The following is a 22,538-nucleotide window of genomic DNA, read 5'->3' on the forward strand; positions in this document are numbered from 1 at the left end:
GCCTGGAGCTACTCGATGATAAGTAAGTCACCAGAAAAAGGCACTTGGTCCAATAAATAAATAAACCATAAGCATGTGTATTAAAAAGCTTGAGATGCATAGGGTGAATTTGTAGTCTTAGTTCACTTAGCTCTTAAGTCTTAGAATACTTACTTTGCATTCTAGTGGGAACATTTCATGGCACTAAATATGATTCTAGAATATCCTGAAGTATGTATTCTGTTTATAATATGGCTCCAAAATTCAAGTTAACTACTTTATCTGGTGCTTTTTCTGGTGGTCTAGTGCTGGGCGGGTCAGGGGGAGGGTAACTAGTTGCTTCAGATTTAAAGCAAAGTTGTAGGTCTTCTAAAAAGTCAAGAGTCATGTTAAGGGTAATTTGTTTTCCTTAAAATTACAAAATAAGTAGTATATGCGTACAGCATTGTTGTAAAGGATTCATATAGTATGAAAGGTTACAGTACAAAATATGAAATGCCCCCATCTTTACGTCAGACTCCTACTCCCTTCTCCGAAGGTAGGAGGGGTTTACACCATCATTTAGTCTCTTAAGAGTAATTTCATGTACAGATGAGTTTCATGTAGCAGCTTTAGACCTTAACCTTTCCACCTCCGGATATCAGATTGTGGCTTCCCTCCGTGATCAATAAACTCATGCTGTAGAGCAACCTCAGAGAGCTTTAAGCTTAGTCTTCACATTACCTAAATTGCGGTTGCTTTCTCATTCTTTGAATTAAAAAGAAGAGAAAATTAAGTTATCTGAGATTGCACTCCGAAGATTTACTTATTTATTTCCTTTAATGCTTGTCCAAGTGTACAGAGATATATGTTATGCCTCCACGTGAAGGAAGAATCCAACTGCCAAGTTGCGTGAACTATTTCAGAGAATGGCACAAGCCAAGTGAGTTGTTACTATTAATTAAAAGAGGGCCTTGAGAAATAAAGAGGTCACATCATCTCTGATTCGTGATCAATGGACTTAAACCAATGGAGGAAAGCCGTGGAGGTAGTATGAGAAAGAGCCTCTCTTTGGCCAGACTCTAGTCAGGCTGCTTTGAATTCTCTTCCTGCCTAGGCCTTGACTTTTGTACTTGTGTGTCCATCTTTGCATCACTCAATTTTAGTGAAAATCCTGCTAAGTCAGTTTAGCCAGAATGCCCCAAGATTGGTGTCCGGTCATGTTCCTCATCTGATCATGTTCTCCATCCTCCATCATCCCCCAGCTGATGCCTGACCACCCTGGCCTGCCTTCAGCAAGGACCCTGTGAGGTCCCCTCTTATCCCCGATGTCTCCTTTCTATAATCTACCCAGTAACATCTTCCCACCCTGCTCTTTGGCTATAAATTCCTACTTTTTCAAGTTGCATTTGGAGTTGAGCCCAAGTCCACTGTGGTCCCTATGCCTATGACAATAGTCCCCCTGAATAAAGTGTACCTTGACAATTCTTTAACAAGTGTCATGAATAGTTTTTTCTGTGACAGTACTGTGACATTCAGACTTTGTAAATTTTATTTTGATGTCCTTGAAATCAGAATCAGTGCATATTCAGGAACAGATTTTTTAGGGGGACTTATCTCAAGTCAAAACTCCAGAGATAATTTTAATGGATTCCAAAAAAGAAGAGATAGTATAGTCATGGTTTCCAACCACTACATATTAAAACTAGAAATTAATGCTAAGCAGATAACAATAGCTTACCATCTAAAAATATTTAAAAATACTCTAAATAATGTTTGGATGAAGGAGGAAATTCAAGATTATTGTGAAATATGGGATGCTTGAGTGGCTCAGTCGTTAAGCATCTACCTTCGGCTCAGGTAATGATCCCAGGATCCTGGGATTGAGTCCCGCATCGGGCTCCTTGCTTGGTGGGGAGCCTGCTTCTCCCTCTCCCTCTGCCACTCCCCCTGCTTGTGCTCTCTTTCTCTCTTTCTGACAAATATGTAAAGTCTTAAAAAAAAAAGATTATTGTGAAATAAATGATAAGAATCGTATAAATCATCACTATAGGTTGTGGCTCTAGCTATGCTCTCAGAAGAATTCATAGCCCTAAGTTCTTCTGTAGTTAAGAAAGAAATATTACAATATAAATAAAACATTCAATTCATAAAACTACAAAAGAACAGTAAATTGAAAGGAATTATTAATGATGAAAGTAAAGATAAATGCATTGGAAGACAAAAACAGAGCAACAGCAATAAAAACTAAAGTAGAATTAATACATTAAACCAAAATTGGTTCTTTGGGGAAAAAAATAAATAATAAGTCTGATTGAGAGGGAAAACACAAATCAACATTAGAAATTACAAAGCCTTTTCAAAAATTACAAAAAATTCTTTTTTTTTTTAAGTTTATTTATTTGACAGAGAGAGACAGCCAGCGAGAGAGGGAACACAAGCAGGGGGAGTGGGAGAGGAAGAAGCAGGCTCCTAGCAGAGGAGCCTGATGTGGGGCTCGATCCCAGAACGCTGGGATCACGCCCTGAGCCAAAGGCAGACGCTTAACGACTGCGCCACGCAGGCGCCCCCAAAATTATAAAAAATTCTTGTGACAATTTTATGCTGGTAAATTTTAAGGTCAAAATAAAATACACAAATATGTAAATTAGTAATGCTAATGTAAGAGGAAGTATAAAATCTCGGAGGGACGCCTGGGTGGCTCAGTTGGTTAAGTGTCTGCCGTTGGCTCAGGTCATGATCCCAGGTCCTGGGATCAAGACCTGCATCAGGCTCCTTGCTCAGCGGGGAGTCTGCTTCTCTTCTGCCTGCCATTCCCCCTCTTGTGCTCTCTCTCTCTGACAAATAAATAAATAAAATCTTAAAAAATAAAAAATAAAAAACAAAATCTGGGAGAAGAAATCTAATAACCATAGACTATATTACCCAAAAAAGTAAAAAATACACCTCCCCAAAATGGTAGACTAGGATAGATTCACAGAGAATTCCCAACATTCAAGAAGCAAATAATTCCTGTTTTATTTAAAGTATTTAATAATACTGGAGAGCCTGGATGGCTCAGTCAGTGGAATGTGTGACTCATGATCTCGGGGTTGTGAGTTTGAGCCCCGTGTTAGGTGCAAAGATTACTTTTTAAAGATTTTATTTGGAGAGGGAGAGAGAGTGTGCGAGCACAAGTAGGGGGAGTAGCAAATAGAGGGAGAAGCAGACTCCCAGCTGAACAGGGAGCTGGATGCAGGACTCGATCCCAGGACCCCAAGACCATGATAAAGGCAGACATTTAACCGACTGAGCCACCCAGGAGTCCCCTGATAACTTTTTAAAAAATAAAATCTTAAAAAAAAAAAGCATTTAATAATACAAGAAGAGATGTCAAGATTCTCAATATATTTTATCAAATAAACATAACTCTGATACTCAAACTTGGAAGAGCACAAGATAAAAATTATTAGAAAATGCTTATAAAAACAGATGCAAAACTTCTAACTAAATTTGAGAATATATCCAAATACATATTTTTTAAAATAATATACCACTACCAAATAGTGCATGTTATAGAAATTCAAAGTTGTTTTAGCTGTAGGGGGGAAAATATGATATCACAATGCATGCTAAGAAATATAGTGTTCAATAAAATTCAGAAGGCATTCCAACTGTTTACAGGATAAACAAAATCTGTAAGAAACCTAATTAAACATATTTAAAGGTGAAATGGTAGAGACATTCTAATTGGATTCAGAAACTAGAAATAGATGCCTATTTTCACAGATTGATTCAGTACTATTTGCCCTTATTAGCCAATACACAAAGCAAGAAAGTGAAATGTGGTTTAAACTTTCCAAAGAAAGAGTAAAATTGCTTTTATTTATGGATAATATGCATGTCCACTTAGAAAATCTAATGGAAACCACTGAATAATGATTAGAATTCACTACAGTGAAAGAATACAATATAAATACAGGGAAATCAATAATGTTTCTGTATATTATTAATAAGCAGAAAATGTAATGGAGCAAAACAAGCCCATTCACATTAGTAACAAAACCTGTAACAGGACTGAGCTTCACAAAGAAAAATCAACACCTATCTGAAAATAATGTAAAAACTTCCCTTATATAAAACATAATCTGAATAAGTGGAAAACTCTTCAATATTCCTGCACAGGAATACTCCATAGTATAAAGATAGCAATTCTCTCAAAAGTTATATATTGAATTAAATTAATAAATTGAAAGAAACTCTAATAAAAATTCCAATGTGATTTTTTTTTTAGATTTTATTTATTGATTTGACAGAGAGACAGCAAGAGAGGGAACACAAGCAGAGGGAGTGGGAGAGGAAGAAGCGGGCTTCCCGCCAAGCAGGGTGTCCAATGCAGGGCTCGATCCCAGGACCCTGGGACCATGACCTGAGCCAAAGGCAGACGCTTATTGACTGAGCCACCCAGACAGCCCTCCAATGTGATTTGTATCACTAGATAGAAGCTGGAATGAGGGATTTGACAGTTTGATGTTAAATTTATTTAGAAATTAATATTCCAGAATAACTTAGAAATTTGAAAAATTACATTAAAAAAGAATTACAGGAGGAGTCATGCCATAGAAAATATCAAGATTTACTAAAAATTATATTAGGAAAAAAAGTGGGAGGAATAATAAGACCAGAAGATTAGGAGACCAAAAACAGGGCTACATACACGGGAATGTATGGGTGAAGGTTGGTAGAACATAAACTTGGCATTTCAAAAAAAAAAAAAAATTGAATTATGGGGTGCCTGGGTGGCACAGCGGTGAAGCGTCTGCCTTCGGCTCAGGGTGTGATCCCGGCGTTCTGGGATCGAGCCCCACGTCAGGCTCTTCCGCTGGAAGGCTGCTTCTTCCTCTTCCACTCCCCCCGCTTGTGTTCCCGCTCCTGCTGGCTGTCTCTCTCTCTGTCAAATGAATAAATAAAATCTTTAAAAAAAAAAATTGAATTAGTTAATAAAAGGAGCCAGAACAATTGGTGATCCGTGTAGGGAAAATATGTTAAATCTCTACTTTGTTTCTCGTCTTTTCTTTTTTTTTTTTTTAAAGATTTTATTTATTTATTTGACAGAGACAGGCAGGGAGAGAGGGAACACAAGCAGGGGGAGTGGGAGAGGAAGAAGCAGGCTCCCAGAGGAAGAGCCTGATGTGGGGCTCAATCCCAGAATGCCGGGATCACGCCCTGAGCCGAAGGCAGATGTCCGCTTAACGACTGTGCCACCCAGGCGCCCCTCTACTTTGATTCTTAAGCACAAACATTTCAAGACAGTGGATTTAAGAAATAAATATGAAAAAGAAAAATGAAAGCATAAAAGTAAATACAAGAGAACTTTAAAAAAATATGCTGAGGGTAAAGAACACCATTCCAAACCATATCAGATTTCACCACATAGGGATTTTAGGATTCTATGAAGGGCAAAGTTTAAAAAACAAATAATAGGGGCACCTGGCTGGTTCAAGTGATAGACCATGGCACTGTTGATCTCAGGGTTATGAGCTTGAGCCTCATGTTGGATGCAGACATTACCTAAAAATAAGAAATTTTTTTAAAGATTTATTTATTTATTTATTTGTGAGAGACAGAGCTTGAGCGCAGGAATACACAGGGGGAGGGGCAGAGGGAGAGGGAGAAAGAAACTTAAGCACCCTTCCCGCTGAGAGCAGAGCCTGATGCGGGACTTGATCCCACAACCTTGAGATCACGACCCAAGCCGAAACTAAGAGTTGGAAGCCTAACCAACTGTGCCACCCAGGTGCCACTAAAAATAAAATCTTAAAATAAGGAAAAAAAAGCAAATGATAAACTGAGGGAAAATATTTTTAGTATATATAACCAAGAAGAAAATAAAAAATAATTCAATGGGATAAAAACACAAAAACAAGCAAAGGATATAATAGGCAATTTACAGATAGAAGTACAAGAGGCCAATAAATATTCTTCCTGTGATACTAGCAAAAATTTTAAAGTTTGCCATATTTAGTATTGGTGAGTGTATAGGAAAATGGAAATTCCCATACATCAATTATGGCAGGATGATAAATGCTTTGAAAAGCAGTTCGGCAATATCCCTTACTGTTGAACACATTCAGTATCTTTCCATCTAACATTTGACTTCTAAGGATTTTTCCCACATAACATTTGTGCAATTTTTCTATAACATTTGTGCAATTTTTCTAATTATTCTAAATTGTTCTGATACATGTGCAATATTAATTGTAATACTAGATAATAGCAGCAAAGAGAAAATTACCCTGATGCCCTTGTTGCTTACACAGTCATTAAAAGGAATATTTATGTAGGGAACAAAAGGATTAAGATAGATCTATATCTACTTACACAATAAAATATCCAAATGATGGCAGTGTTAATGAATAAAGCAAATTGCAGAAAATGTAAATATAGTGTAACTTCGTCTGTGTACAGTTAGTACTAATAATCATTTACATATATATTATACATATGAATAGACAGACAAATGTGCTGCAAAGGTTTGAAAGTGATTCTTGGGGGGCTTTATCTTTCTACATTTTATATTTATGTACTTTAATTTCATACAACTTACATTAAATTGCTTTTATATTTAGAAAAAATAATTTATTAAATATGCAGAAAAAAAGAAGAAAAAATCTAATTGCTCTGAATAGTCGTAACATTTATTTCAAATTTAGGTTCGTCACATAGGCTATCATTTAAATATAGATACATTTTCCATGTGAATTGTAGTCCATACACACACAGTTATTTAGGAACCATGGCATGGTATTCAAAGTCAATTTCTTAGTTTAAGGGGGAAAAATGAAAATACTATACAGTTTATCTTAAAAAAATAGTACCTAAATCTCTCAATATCAACAATTCTAACTACAATAAATGAAATTTCTTCCTTCTTTTGTATTTCATTATCTGCAAATTCAAAACTTCCTAGAACCTATTTCCAATGTAGCGAGTGCTCCTTTCTAACATAGTGTTCATAGGTAAGCACATACTCACAGGTCTATGGAGCAATCATAGACATTTATCTTAAGAGTGAATAAAATTTCATTTTACTAAGATCAGCAGAGTCAAAGCACATGCTAACAGTGTAGTGATGGCCCTCATCAAATACACAAATATTGAACAAAAAGGCTACAAATCACAAAACATTCCAGTAGTACTGCAGATGTTTCTGTTAAATGTGACATTGGTTTTTCAAGAAAGATGACTAAAATGGGGCACCTCTACCTATTTGGTTATTTCCTCAGGTGGATGATGCTGAAGAGCCTGACAAAACAGGGGAAAATAAAGCACCCAGTAAGTTCCAGTCCGTAGGAGTGCAAGTAGAAGAAGAGAAGTGGTGAGTCCATTTGCATTTGCCCTCTTTCGTCTTGATATTGGCAAGTATGGTACTAGTATTTTCCCCTGACATAAACCTACAAGATTCAATGATATTTGCCATTAACTTTGGAAGCATTTAGCTGATCCCCTCCTCTACTTTAATACTGGAGACCACTCAATTTAAGCTTTTCCTAGAATATTAGAGTAAGCACGTCACATCCACATACACATAAACACTGTATGTAGTACTGTTGTGTTGCCAAACCATTCTTCAAAAAACTTTCCCATTTTGGACAGTAGACTTTTTAAGAAAAGAGGACTTATTCCTATTTTTATTCTAGTACTTAATTGTGTCTGGTGTTTAGTATGCACTCAATGATGAAGGAAGGAAGGAAGGAGAAGATCTATCATTATCTTGAATCATCAGTTCCTTTAGATTTCTGCTTAAAATAATCTTACTCTAGAGTCTTAATATCTAGAATTGGGAAATTTAGAGTTTCAGAAACTAGAAGGAACTTCTGAGGTCACTACATTCATTTTATGAACGAGAACTTGATCCAGAGATGTATGTGAGTTTCTCAATCAAACTGTGAGGTACATGATGGATGGAACTGTGTTTTATTGATAGTAGTACTCCCAGATTCTAGAACTGTGTTTTCACATACTAAGTATACAATATATATTGGTGAATGAAATAGAACTGCAGTTACAGTAGGAGAAATAGCTCTGTATTATAAATCAGACTATCATTTCAACTTTGCCACTAACTTTCTGTGTGTTGATTAGAAGGAATCAGTTGGATGTCATCCATCCATCCATCCATCCATCCATCCATCCATCCAATAAAATATCTATGGATTGCCTCCTACATGCAAGGCTACATGCAATATAAACTAAGTATATGGAAAAAGGTTATGCATCAATTTATGGAAGGGGTGCAATTTTAGAGCCTTCTGGTATTGACAGTGCACTTGTACCTAACAGGTTTTCAATATATGTATATACAATATTTTCTATAATTTCATATAATTATACAATGTTGGAAGCCCAGAAAATCAATACAACCATTCTGGAAACTAATATGACAAAAGTTGGCAATAGTTATATATGTATCCATACCCATTGACCCTATAAACACATTCGTGGAGCTTTCCTGAATGAAATTACTCAAAGGAAGGGAAACAATTGCAGAACATTATCTATCATTGTAGAAGAAAAATAATAATTATCAATGTCAAACATTGTGAGAATATTTTTGTAAATTTTAGCACATCACCAAGGTAGAAATAAATAGCTATTAAATGTATTTTGCAAAGAAGATACAGAAACATGGGGAAATCCATGAACGACCTCGTGGTAAGAAAACATATTTTTCCTTTCCCCACTGGACCAATCTGCTTGTTTTCCTCCATGATGTGGTGGTTAAAAGCACAGACTCTTGGGGCGCCTGGGTGGTGCAGTCGTTAAGCGTCTGCCTTCGGCTCAGGGCGTGATCCCGGTGTTCTGGGATCAAGCCCCACATGAGGCTCCTCAACTGGAAGCCTGCTTCTTCCTCTCCCACTCCCCCTGCTTGTGTTCCCTCTCTCGCTGGCTGTCTCTCTCTCTGTCAAATAGATAAAATCTTTAAAAAAAAAAAAAAAAAGCATGCAAGTAAGAAAAGAGTGGAGGAAAATATTAAATATTTGAAGGGAAAAAAGCCCACCAACCTAGAATTCTGTATTCTAAAATTATCCTTCAAAAGTGAAGGAGAAATAAAGGCAAACAAAAATTGAAGAAATTTGTTGTCAGTAGACTGCCTTGTGAGAAATGTTAAAAAGTTCTTAGGGGCGCCCACCTGACTCAGTTGGGGAAGCACACAACTCTTGCTCTCAGGGTCATGAGTTCAAGCCCCATGTCGGGCACAGAGATTACTTAAAAATAAACAAACAAATTAACTAAAAAAAAAACATCTTCAGAAAAAAGGAAAATGATATAGGCCAGAAACAAACCCACATAAAGAAAGGAAGAGTCTATAAAAGAAGAAGAAGAGCATCTGAGAAAGAACAAGTGAAGGCAGAATAAAGACTTTTATTTTTCTTATTCTTTCCTTTTCATGTCTTTTAAAGTTTCCCAACAAACCAGTGAGAACTCTCAACTCAAACACAGAGCTTGTCCAAAACCAAAGAGTTAATAAGACAGAGAAGGCTAACTTGGAATCCCAGTGTCCACACCCATGCTCTGACATGTTTGTGACCCCCCCTTAGAAGAGGCCTAAGTCGTATGAGTGACTTGATCCAGAGGATGCGTTCTGTCCTCAAGTTCAAATGATGGAGACATCTGGAGATGCGGAGAGCTCTGTTCCAAAGGTGTCTTATAGTTCATTCTTTTTCAGCTTGAAAGGCTGTGGGAACTACTTGAGCTAACATAGCCTTTCTTTGAAAGCTAATCATCACTAACTGCCATGAAATCAGTTAATTGTAATTAAGTCCTCATTAATGTACAATTAAGATGCTTGCCACTCCATACCTAGCCAATAACCAGAAATCAATGAGAACATAGCTGATGAGCCTTTCCAAACCTCCAGGGTCAGGGTTAGGTACCTCTATCTGAAACTTGTCAAAATGCTCCAGGAACCTGGTCCATAGTCTTTTTCAAAAATATAATGAGGAGCTTTCCAGGTATGTGTATATAGCCTGTTTTCCATACATATGCAAGCAACAGAAGCATGTTGAGAACTCGAAGCATTTCTGCTACAACAGACTTCAGAATAATGGGAAGGCCCAGAGGGCTGCAGCCTGGGCTGGTCCTTAGACACCATCTTATCCCTCAGGCTCACAGAGAAGTGTCTTATCCCAATTTATAGAGCAACCTGGTATTGAAACTACGAGGCAGCTCCAGCTCCACATTTCAAGTCTCATACCCTTTCTGCTCCATTCTGCTAACATTCAGATGTACTGTCTGAAGTCAAAGGAGATATATATCTGTTTATATGTAAGTGGATTAAATAACAGCAACAATACAAAGGATGAGAGGGAGAAATTAGGATTATCTAATTACATGGACTTGAACCACTCCTGAAGTGGTATAGGGTTATCTGAAAGCAGACTTGGGTGAGTTGTAGAATGTATAGTGCAAACTCTAGGGCAACCACTAAAAAGAGTAAAAAAAGAAACACAGTTGACCCTTGGGCAGCACGGGTTTGAACTGTGCAGGTCCACTCACATGCAGATTTTTTTACAGTTTAGCATTGTCAAGTGCATTTTCTCTTCCTGATGATTTTCTTAGTAACATTTACTTTTCTCTAACTTACTTGATTATAAGAATACAGAATACAATAGGTATAACATATAAAATATAGACACAATCCATGAAAAAAAAGTAATTGGTAAACTCTGGACTTCATTGAAGTTTAAAGCTTCTGCTCTGTGAAAGACAGCGTCATGAGAATGAGAAGGTAAGCCACACACTGGGAGAAAATACGTGCAAAAGACACATCTAATAAAGGGCTGCTATCCAAAATATACAAAGAACTCTTAAAACTCAGTAATTAGAAAGCAAACAACCTGATTTTTAAAATGGGCAAAAGACCTTAACAGACACCTCCCCAAAGAAGATACATAAATGGCAAGTAAGCATATAAAAAAGATGTTCAACATCATATATCATTAGGGAACTAAAAATTAAAACAACAATGAAATACCACTACTCACGTGTTAGAATGCCCAAAATCCAAAACACTGACAATACCAAATGTTGGTAACGTACCATAAGTCTCATTCATTGCTGGTGGGAATGCAAAATGGTCCAGCCACTTTCAGAAAACAGTTCAGCAAATCTTACAAAACTAAACATACTCTTACCATACAATCCAACAATCACACTCCTTGGTATTTACCAAAGGAGTTGAAAATGGATATTCACACAAAAGCCTGTACTCAGATAGTGATAGCAGCTTTATTTCTAACTGCGAAACTTGGAAGCAACCAAGACATCCTTCTTTAAGTGAATGAGTAAATAGGCTGCAGCACAGCCAGACAATGGAATTTTATTCAGCATTAAAAAAGAAATAAGCTATCTGGCCACAAAAAGACATGGAGGAAACTTGAATGAATATTACTAAGCAAAAGAAGCCAATCTGAAAAGACTATGTACTGTGTGATTCCAACTACCTTCTGGAAAGGGCAAATCTATTGAGATAGTAAAAATAATGATTCAGAGAGGGAAAGGAATGAATAGAGCACAGAGGATTTTGAGGCCAGTGAAACTACTCTGTATGCTATATAATAGTGGATGCATCTCATTATCCATCTGCCTAAACCCAAAGAACGTACCCCACCAATGTGAACCCTAATGCAAACTATAGACTTGGATGGTACTGCTGGGTTCAGCACAGGTTCAGCACTGCAACAAATGTACCACTCTAGTGAGGGATGCTGACAAAGGGGAGATGGGGCGGTGGGGGAAGGGGCAGAGGGTACATAAGAAATCACTGTACTTTCTGTTCGATTTTGCTGTGAATCTAAAACTGCTCGAAAAAATAAAGTGTTGGCTTAGGGTGTGTGGTTTAATATACAAGAGTGTTGTCTTAGGGTGTGTGGTTTAATATACATAAAACTTTTAGAAAAATACCTGACATATAGGAAGCACTGTGTAAGTGTTTTCTATTCTATTATGTACCCAAATAGAATCTCTCTAAAGATCAAAGTCTCAAGAAAGCAATAATACCACCTTTTCTGAAACAATAAGAGAAAATTATCTCAACTTTGAAATTCTACCTCAAATATTTCCCCTGCAGTCAACTATTCTGTTTTAATCAAATAAACACCCTAATATGTATCTATCTACAGGAATGCTAAATACTGCATTCTTTGGACACACCTAATAACAACCCCAAAACTTCGAATGAGCCACTTTTACCGTGTTTTGAAAAAGTTGAACATTTAATGAATTACTGAAGTTTGTAGGATGGTCAGTTTCTCAGTACTTTGAATGGTTTTTTCAGGCATCTCCCAAAAGGACTGGCAACCCCAATTTTCCTGGTTAATTTTTCAAAACATACCCTTCCTCAAAGGTCACTTTATAGTTAACTGCTGTAAAGTAAATAAGCATTTAAATTGATGTTAATGATTGTTTTCAACTTCTCCAAAAGAAATCCATTGTCAAACAGGGATTACTTACAACTTCTGTCTCAAATTAGGGTTCTTTTGTACAATTCTGCTGGTAGTAATTCATTTAGATAGGATCTTAAAAAGCAAAATTGGGCAGATGAGATTATCTAATGACAGTTAAGGGAATCTTTTTTTTAATTATCTGGTGCTAAGTTGTTTTCGCGTTGAATGGCTAGTACAATTCATCTCTTCCTTTCCCTAATAGACAGACTGATAAACAACTGTAACCTAACAAAAAGTGAGAGAAAGGAAACAGAGCCAGTGAAAGAAAGAGATCATACAAAGAGAGGAAGATTAACTAAGGCTTTGTAAGAGGCCAAGAAACTCATTATCACCTTTTGAATCCACCACAATTTAGGAACCAAAACTAACACACCAAAGTCCACCTGGCTGATTTGTCTATGAAGGGGTAAACTTTTAAATCTAGGTGTTCTTCAGTGCTACAAATTAAAACAAAAAAAAGGAATAAGTTAATAACTCATTAGTAAAATGTACTAAGTAACCAATCTGCTCCAAAAAAAGGAATCTAAATGGAGTATTTTAAAAATGTCCCTGGTGTATTTGCAGACAGCCATGACGTCCTCAAAATGCCATCCATAGCAGATGTGCCACATCCCTTCTCCAGGGATACCTTGTGGTGGGGACCATGCTTTGAGGAATGCTGTCTAAAGGTCACTGGTTTAAATGCCATGACAGCACCAAACCAGGGATAACGAATGCATACAACAAGACTGCTTCTCTTGAGCCAGTGAAGAAATTCCTCACCTCCATCAAACATTAGCTGTCTTTCCCCAATTCCCGTTTCAAGGGTCAGATAGCGGCCCCGCTGAATAGGATCCACACAGCATACAGTATTAGCTGATATGCGGGACTGAGCAATTCCAAGAAAAGCCTGCATATCTTGCCAACACCTCCTGCTCTGTGGCTGCTCTGTATCCCAATGCCTCCTAGCATCCTGTTCCCATTCTCATCCTTCTGACTGCTCCCCAGGAATTTGCATGAGGTCTTCTTGTCTTTTGAGGTGATAATTAGCAAATCCAGTAAACCAATCCTTCCTATTTACTAAGGTGAGAAAGCTAAGAGGCTCCCAGGGATCTCCCCTTTCCTTCCCAGTAACAATTTTATATTAACCATGGTTCATACAAGGCTTTTTTTTCTTAAGACTTTCTTACATGATCCCACTAGTGACTCTAAGAGCGGGCACAAAAACAGGAAGACTATATTTATTTTCATTATAAAAGTGGTATGTAAATTTACTTGGAGGAAAACATAAAGCAGCATGTGGACAGTTTACACCTCTCTGATGGGTTTTGGAACAACGAAAAAACTGTGTATACGTGTGTGTATCTCAAGTATTATCTATCTTTTCCATAATAATTATGTATTATTAAATCTAATTAATGATTAAAAAGTAAGATACTATTTATACATTATGAAAATTTATAAATTACAGAAGTAATATTTCCCATAATATCACTCATTAACCATGAATAAATAAAGGGGTATATTTTTTACCCATTTTTTTCCATAAACATTTTTAAAGTTATTAAAATTGTTCTATGTATAAAATTTAGTGGGGCACCTGGGTGGCTTAGTTGGTTGGGCAGCTGCCTTCAGCTCAGGTCATGGTCTCAGCTCCCTGCTCAGCGGGGAGTCTGCTTCTCCCTCTCCTTCTCCTTTGGCCCTCCTCCTCTGCTTGTGATTTCTCTCTCCCTCTCAAATAAATAAAATCTTAAAAAAATAAAATAAAATTTAGTAATAATTCGGGATACCTGGCTGGCTCAGTCAGAAAAGCATGTGACTCGGGGGCACCTGGGTGGCTCAGTCGTTAAGCGTCTGCCTTCGGCTCAGGGCGTGATCCCAGAGTCCTGGGATCGAGCCCCACATCAGGCTCCCTGCTCCACTGGGAAGCCTGCTTCTCCCTCTCCCACTCCCCCTGCTTGTGTTCTCTCTCGCTGGCTGTCTCTCTCTCTGTCAAATAAATAAATAAAATCTTTAAAAAAAAAAAAAAAAGAAAAGCATGTGACTCTTGATCTTGGGGTCGTGAGTTTGAGCCCCACGTTGGGTGTAGAGATTACTTTAAAAAAAAAAAAAAGCAAAACTTAAAAATAAAATAAAATCAACTAATGTTATAACAAAAACTTTCTCATTACTAAAAATTCACAACAGATATTTCTTTTGATGGTTATACAATATTCAAGAATACGTATGAATCATAATTTGCTTCCCCTGTCTCCCACTGTTGAATATCTCCATTATTTCTAGATTGACTTCTGGTTAAAGACAGTGAAAAAAATACATACATCATCTTTGAGGTCTTCTGAAACTAAATGGCAGTAAAAAGATTTTTTTGCTTGTTTGGGCATAAACTGCCAAGGATGAAGAGAATATGAGAGAAAAATAAAAGAACTGTGACATTTTGGAAGCTGGAAGGCAGATAGACAAGTGATCGTTGACTCAGCTGACCAGGAAAAACAGAATCTAAAGCCAGTGATGCAAAAAACCAAGACGCAATTCAATTTAAATTTCAGAACCCACAAAAGGCATGGGGCCTGACAGCAGTGGGCCCTCTGAAAAGCAGGGATGAAGGAGCTAAGAACTCTTCGTACCTGCAGAGCCCAGTGACAGCCCTTCCCCACTCTGGCAGAAGACTAGAGGTTTCTCCTGTTCGGCTGCTAAAACAAAGGGTCTCAGAGCTGGAGGACAGCAGCAAAGTTGAGGGCACCGTTAGGAGCCTGAAAATAGGAAGATGTGTGAAAATTTACAAACAGAATGCTGAGGCACCCTGCCCTAAGCCTCCTTATGCTCACACTGCTCCCAGGATCCTGGCAGCCAGGCTTATTCCCTCTAAGCAGAAGTATGGAACAATCTATTGGGGGGGGGGGACTGAACAGTCTGAGCCCAAAGACCCAAAGATACACTGACATCAGGGATTTTGCAAGGTGAGAGCCCAGTGAGATCACCCACACTGAGGATCACAGGGGATAAGCCCCTCCCTACAGCACAGACTTCTGAGAAGGTTTTATTGTGCCTTTGAAGCATGAGAAGACAGCTAACAATCGGCAAACTCAGATCAGAGTTATAAAAAAAGAACCAAAAGTTTTAAGGAACATTCAGAAAATTAAAAAAGTTACTTTAAAGAGAAAAGAAGGGAAAGGTGAGCAAGGTAAGCTCCATGACAGAAGTGAAAATTGATATGGTCTCTGGGGTATCTGGGTGGCTCCGTCTGTTAAGTGTTGAACTCTCGATTTTGGCTCAGGTCATGATCTCAAGTTGTAGAGCACATGGGGCTCTGTGCTCAGCGGGGAGTCTGCTTGTCCTCCTCCCTCTGCTTCCCCCCTGCTGGTACTCTCTCTTTCTCTCTCAAATAATTAAATAGAATCTTTTTAAAAAAGAAAAAGAAAATTGATACAGTCTCTTAAAAAGCATTTATAGCCCTGAGGCAAGGAGCTGGGGGGGGGGTGGTTAAGATTTTTTTTTTTTTAAGATTTATTTATTTGACAGAGAGAGAGCACAAGCAGAGGGAGTGGCAGGCAGAGGGAGAAGCAGGCTCCCCACTGAGCAAGGAGCCTGATGTGGGACTCGATCCCAGAACCCTGGGATCATGACCTGAGCCAAAGGCAGAAGCTTAACCCACTAAGCCACCCAGGTGCCCTGGTTATGGGATTTTTGTTTGAAGTGATGAAAATATTTTGGAGCTAGATAGTGGTGATGGTTGTACAACATCATGAATGTACTTAACGTCACTGAATTGTACATGTAAAATGGTTAAAGTGATATGTATTTTACCATAATTTAAGAATTAAGCAGTCACTGTCTATTCATCCTTCTTCCCAGCCTTTTGAAACTGCTAATCTGTTTTCTGTCTTTATGGATTTGCCTATTCTGGATATTTCTTATAAATGGAATCATACAATATGTGCCTTTTGTGTCTGGTTTGAGGTTCATCCATGTTGTAGCATGTATAAGTATTTCATTCTTTTCTATGGCTGAATAGCCATTATATGATTATATTAACATTTTTTATTCATTCATCTGTTCATGGCCATGTTTTCTCTTTCGGCTATTATAAGTACAGCTACTACAAACATTTGTGTACAAGTTTTTGTTTGAACATCTGTTTTTAATTCTTTTTGGTATTTACCTAGGAGTAGAATTGCTGGGTCATATGGTAATTCTATGTTTACAATTCCTTTTTGAGGAAGCACCAAATTATATTCCACAGCAACTATACCATTTTACATTCCCACCAACAGTGTATGAGTGTTCCAATTTCTCCACATTTTGGCCAACACTTGTTATTTTCCATTTTTTAAAAATTATGACCATCCTAGTGGATGTGAAGTGGTATTTCATTATGGCTTGAATTTGCATTTCCCTAATAACTACTGATGTTATCTTTTCATGTGCTTATTGGCCTTTTGTTTATCTCTTTGGAGATATATCTATTCAAGTCTTTTGCCCACTTTTTATTTTTGATTTTTTTTTAAAGATTTTATTTATTTATTTGAGAGAAAGTATGCATGCATGAGCCAAGGGGAGGAGCAGAAGGAGAGGGACAAGCAGACTCTGTGCTGAGTACAGAGCCTGATGCAGGGCTCAATCTCATGACCCTGAGATCATGACCTTAGCTGAAATCAAGAGTCAGACGTTTAACCAACTGAACCACCCAGGTGCCCCAACTTTTGACCATTTTTTAAATTAGGTTGGTTGTTTTTATTGTTGAATGCTGTAAGTGTTCTTTATATATTATGGATACCAGACCCTTCTTAGATATATGATTTACAAATATTTTCTCCCATTCTTTGGGTTGTCTTTTTACTCTATCGATAGTGTTTTTGGGTGCCAAAAGTTTTTAATTTTGATGAAGTCCAGTTTTTCTATGCTTTCAATGTCATATTTAAGAAACCACTGCCAAAGCCAAAATAATGCAGATTTGCCCCTATGTTTTCCTCTAAGAATTACATAGTTTTAACTCCTAAATTCAGGCTTTTGATCTATTTTGAGCTAACTTTTCTATATAGTGTGAGGTAAGGATCCAAGCTTCTTTCTTTTGCATGTGGATATCTATTCAGTTGTCTGGCATTGACTGATTTTTTAATATTAACCCAACTTTGTATTCCTGGGATAAGCTCAATTTTGTCATCATGCATAAACCTTTTTATATGTTTTTGGATTTGATTTGCTATATTTTGTTGAGAATATTTCTATCTGTATTCATGAGACATATTGTTCTGGGTTTTCTTGTATTGTCTTTGTTATCTTTGGTGTTAGAGTAAAGCTATCCTCATAGAAAGACTTAGGAGGCATTTTTCCTCCTCAATTTTCTAAAAGTGTTTGTGTGAAATTTTTCATTAGATATTTAACTGAATTAGCCAGTGAAACTGTGGATCTGGAGTTTATTTTGTGAGAAAGTTTTTTACTACAAATTCAATTCCTTTAATAGGTATAAGGCTATTTAAGTCATTGATTTCTTCTTACTTGATCCTTAGTAATTTGTCTTTCAAGAAATGTGTCTGTTTCATCTAAGTTATCCAATTTATTGGTATAAAGTTGTTTATACTATTCCTTTCATATAATTTTAATAGCTATAGAATCTGTAGTGATCACCTCTCTCATTTCTGATATTGGCAACGTGTGTCTTTTCTTTTTTTCCTACATCAGCCTGGCTACAGAATTATTAATTTTATCAATTTTTTAAAAGAAAAAGCTTTGATTTTACTAATATTTCTGTTTTCCTGTTTTCTATTACATTGATTTTTGCTCTTATGTTTTTCATTTCCTTTATTCTATTTACCATAGGTTGCATTTGCTCTTCTATTTTTTCTTAAAATAGCAGTTGCACATTGATTTGAGGACTTTATTTTTTATACTATTGGTGTCTAATGCTATAATTGTCCCTATAAGTATTGTTTTAACTACATCCTACAAATTGTGATTATTGTGTTTTCATTTTCATTCAGTTCAAAATCCTTCCTAATCTCCTTTTTTTTTCTTTAACCCATAGTCTATGTGTTATCTAGCTTGCAAATATTTTGAGACTTGGTAAATATCATTTAATTAGTGATTTCTATTTAATTCCATGTGGCCAGACACCATACTTTATGTCTTAAATCCTTTAAAATTCATTGAGATTTGTTCTACGGCCCCAAAAACTGCCTTATCTTGCTAAATAGTCTGTGTGCACTTGAAAATAAAATGTATATTCTGCTATTTTTGAGTGGAGTGTTCTGTAAATGCCAATTAGGTCAGGTTAGTTTTTAATTTCTCCATAAATTTCTGATTTTCTGTCTATATATTCTATCAATTATTGAGAAAGCAATGTTGAAACCTCTGACTATAATTGTGAATTTATCTATTTCTCCTTATTCTTCCATCAACTTCTGCTTCATTTATTTTGAAGATCTTTTATTAGGTGTACAAACATCTAAGATTGTTATATCTTCTTCATGAATTGGCCCCTTTATGATTATGAAACATCCCTCTTTCTCCCTAATATTCTTTGTTATGAAATCTACCTTGTCTGATATTAAGATGGCCAATTAAGCTTTCTTTTTTTTCTTTTTTTTAACATAAGCTCTGTGCCCAACATGGAGCTTGAACTCATGACTCCAAGATCAAGAGTCACATGCTCTGCCAACTCAGCTAGCCAGGTGCCCCTAAACTTTCATTAGCGTCAGCATAAGGTAGCCTTTTTCATTCTTTTTTTAAGTTATTTATGTCTTTATGTTTAAAGTGGTTTTTTGTGGGTAGCATATAGTTGTGTCTTGCGTTTCAACCCAATCATACAACTTCTTTCTTTTAATTGAGATACTTAGACCACTTACATTTAATGTAACTGTTGATGTTGTCTTATTAGCTATAACTCTTCGTTGTATTTTTTAATTGTTGCTATAGGGATTATAATGTGTATCTTTATTATATTATACCTTCAATTGAAATTACATCATTTCATATGTAAGAAATTTACAGTAGTATGCTTCCATTCCTCTACTACCCAGGTTTGTGCTATTGTTATCAAACATTTTACTTCTACATATATTAAAGATCCATAATATAGTGTTATTATTTTTGCCTTAAACAGTCAATTATCTTTAAAATGATTTAAATAGGGGCACTTGACTGGCTCAGTTGGAAGAGCATTTGACTCTTGATCTTGGGGTCCTAAGTTTGAGCTCCATGTTTGATGTAAAGATTACTTAAAAATAAAATTTTAATAAATAAATAAATAAATAAAATTATTTAAATAAAAGGGAAGAAAAAGTCCTATTTATCCACAGTTATGATTTCCAGTGTTCATTTCTTTGTGTAGATCCAAATTTCTATCTAGCCTCATTTTCCTTCCATTTGAAAGAATTCTTTTAACCTTTCATATAGTACATGTCTGCTCATGATGAAGGCTTTCTACTTTTGTGAATCAAAAGAGTCATTATTCTGTCTCAGTTTTTAAAGATGTGATTTTTTTCAAAGAGAAACAAAGATACCCCAGCTGTGGGTAGGTCTTTCTTACCCCGTGCACTGAATGTTTATAAATACTCTACTAGAACCCTGTTCTCTCTGCAGTTCTCTCTTCCTCCACACTTTGCCTTGCAAACTCCCACTGCATTGCCCTCCTGGGACTCCCCCAGCAATCTCTCGTCAGCGCAGGGAGACTGCTGGCATCACACAGAGACCACTCCCTGGGCTGCTGCCTGGAAACTTTCTCTAATCAGTAAACATGGGCAATCATAGACCTTGTTTGTTTCCCACATCTCAGTGATCACTATTCTTCACTGACTGATGTCAGGTATCTTGAATACCCTCTTTTCATATATTTTGCCAGGTTTAGTTGTTACAGATAGAAGAATAAATTCAGTCACTTTTACTCCATCTTGACCAGAAGCAGAAATCATTCTTATAGGTTTTATTTGGCCATCACCTTTTCTCCTGGTATACCTTTTCATTTTTAAAGATTTTATTAATTTTTTTAACAGAGATAGAGACAGCCAGCGAGAGAGGGAACACAAGCAGGGGGAGTGGGAGAGGAAGAAGCAGGCTCCTGGCGGAGGAGCCTGATGTGGGGCTCGATCCCATAACGCCAGGATCACGCCCTGAGCAGAAGGCAGACGCTTAACGACTGTGCCACCCAGGCGCCCCTCTCCTGGTATACCTTTTGTACATTATGAAATAACGCTTTGAATGCTAAAGTGTTGGGACACTTTTAATACTAAAGAGGACAAAATGCTGGCATCGAAATGTAGTTGTGAATGACACCTGCCATTTCAGCAGGTCTGTGAACGCACACACTAAGTCACAGGTGCTGAAGCAAAGCCCCTTCAAGCTATTATCAAAGCTGCTCCCCATTTCAAATGCCTCAGTGAATAAGGATAATTAGACTCTTGTTTTTTCACCAACGTTACCTCTATTTCCAAAAAATTCTAAGTTTTAAAAATCTTCCTTCCTTCACACATTAAATTTCAGGGCTTCATAATTGGGTATAACAAGCATGTGCAAAGCTAGCATTGTTTTCTCTTTTAGCATAACATCAACTACTACAAAAGATCTCTTTTGATCATAAATGACTTAAATATATAAACATTTGGGCTTGTAGTGAGTTGTACCTTTTCAACTAAGCAGGATGTGAAAACATGAAGCCGAAATTGAGATATCTTCTGACAGCCAGTTCAGGGACCACAGACTTAGAAAGACCATTGGCAGTCAAAAACATCTCTCCTTTGCCAACCTGGAAGCTTTGGATCAATTCCCACTCCTCACAGCTTCCTTGAAGTACTGCATAGCCTAGGACCCACCCTTGATATTACATTTGGCAAATAACTTCTTTTCTTTGCCAAGTTAACAATACCATGACCTAGCCAAACAGTCCTTACAATACACCTGAGCTTTAAAGGTGTGGCTTTCATGCATTTCAAATTTTAAAAGCCTGAAACTTGGCGTAATTCCTGATATGCCTCATACATTTTTTTCCTCCTTTCCTCCCTTCCTTCCTTCTTCCTTCCTTCCTCCTTTCCTTCCTTCTCTGTCCCCCTCCATCTTTCTCCCTCCCTCTTTCCTTCCATCCTTTCTTCTGTCTGTCTTTCTGGCTTCTCTCCCTCCCTCTCTTTCTTCCTTTTCACATTTTTTACAGATAATTTAGTTTGCAAAAGAAAAATGATCCTCCGATTTACAAGCCTATGGCCTCCATTTGACCCCAAAATAAGACAATAAAAACGAATTATGGGTGAGACCTCTCAGCCTTTTGTTAGTTACCTGGGGTCAACAGTCAAGGAGTGACCTAATGCTCCCGTTCCTGGGGTGCAGTCAAGTCAGTTCGAAGATGTTTTGTTGGGACTCTTAACCAAGGTTCCTATAGTGATAACTAGAATACTAGCACCTGCCCAGGGGGCCTGAAGGAGGCAGGCCACGTGCAGGGCCCTCTCTGAAGAGATCCAATGAGATACAACAATAACAAGCCCACAGTCATCAATGTCTGTTCCTTTCCTTTCTTTAACAGGGAGGTGCATTACAATTACTTAAAACAGAGTCTTTACATAGAAAACTTATTCTATTTTCCTTTGCTTAAAGAGACCTTCAGGTAAAAGAATGATGAAAGTGGTGGCTTTTAAATAATAAATGGATGCTTGTTTGGAGGTCATTTTACAATCTGTCGCGAGGACAGTGCTGACCATATAGGAAGGGGGAGCAGGACAGCCCCTTCCCCCTGCATTTGTGGCCAGTATTGCATCCCGCCTAGGTTCCTCCATTCACTATTCTAACTGCAAAGCTGATCTGACAAGAATGAGAGAATCTCTTTTTTAGAAAGTTTTAATTCTGGATCTCAATCTCCCCTCACCCCCACACCTTGCTTTTGATCTATCTTTTATATAATGAGACCTCTTGGGTTTTGGATCAGTTAAAGGGCGCCATTTCACAAAATACCCAGATGGTTGCACTTTTGAAGAGTAGCATTTTCAGATCCCACATCTATTCAGCCTTGACAGCAGGCTTAGTGAAGAATGTCTAAGCCTCCTACAAAGAAAGAACGAACAGCACAGAACTAGTGTTTCTCCCTTTGAAACCAGAGTTAGCCCTGAAAAGCAACCATTATGTGAGTAAGAG

General features: G+C 37.2%; 1 protein-coding gene across 11 annotated transcripts in view; it reads left to right on the forward strand.

The window, feature by feature from the left end:
- Positions 1–22,538, forward strand: part of DLGAP1 (DLG associated protein 1) — an 859,965-nt gene that overhangs the window by 806,364 nt on the left and 31,063 nt on the right. For all 11 annotated transcript variants that reach the window (XM_034642364.1, XM_034642367.1, XM_034642366.1 and 8 more), the window contains one exon: positions 7,224–7,315. In XM_034642364.1, coding sequence (XP_034498255.1) covers positions 7,224–7,315 — 92 coding nt within the window. The remainder of the gene's footprint in view (positions 1–7,223; positions 7,316–22,538) is intronic.

The sequence above is a fragment of the Ailuropoda melanoleuca genome, chromosome 14 (genome assembly GCF_002007445.2).
Source record: "Ailuropoda melanoleuca isolate Jingjing chromosome 14, ASM200744v2, whole genome shotgun sequence".
Classification (NCBI taxonomy): Eukaryota; Metazoa; Chordata; class Mammalia; order Carnivora; family Ursidae; genus Ailuropoda; species Ailuropoda melanoleuca.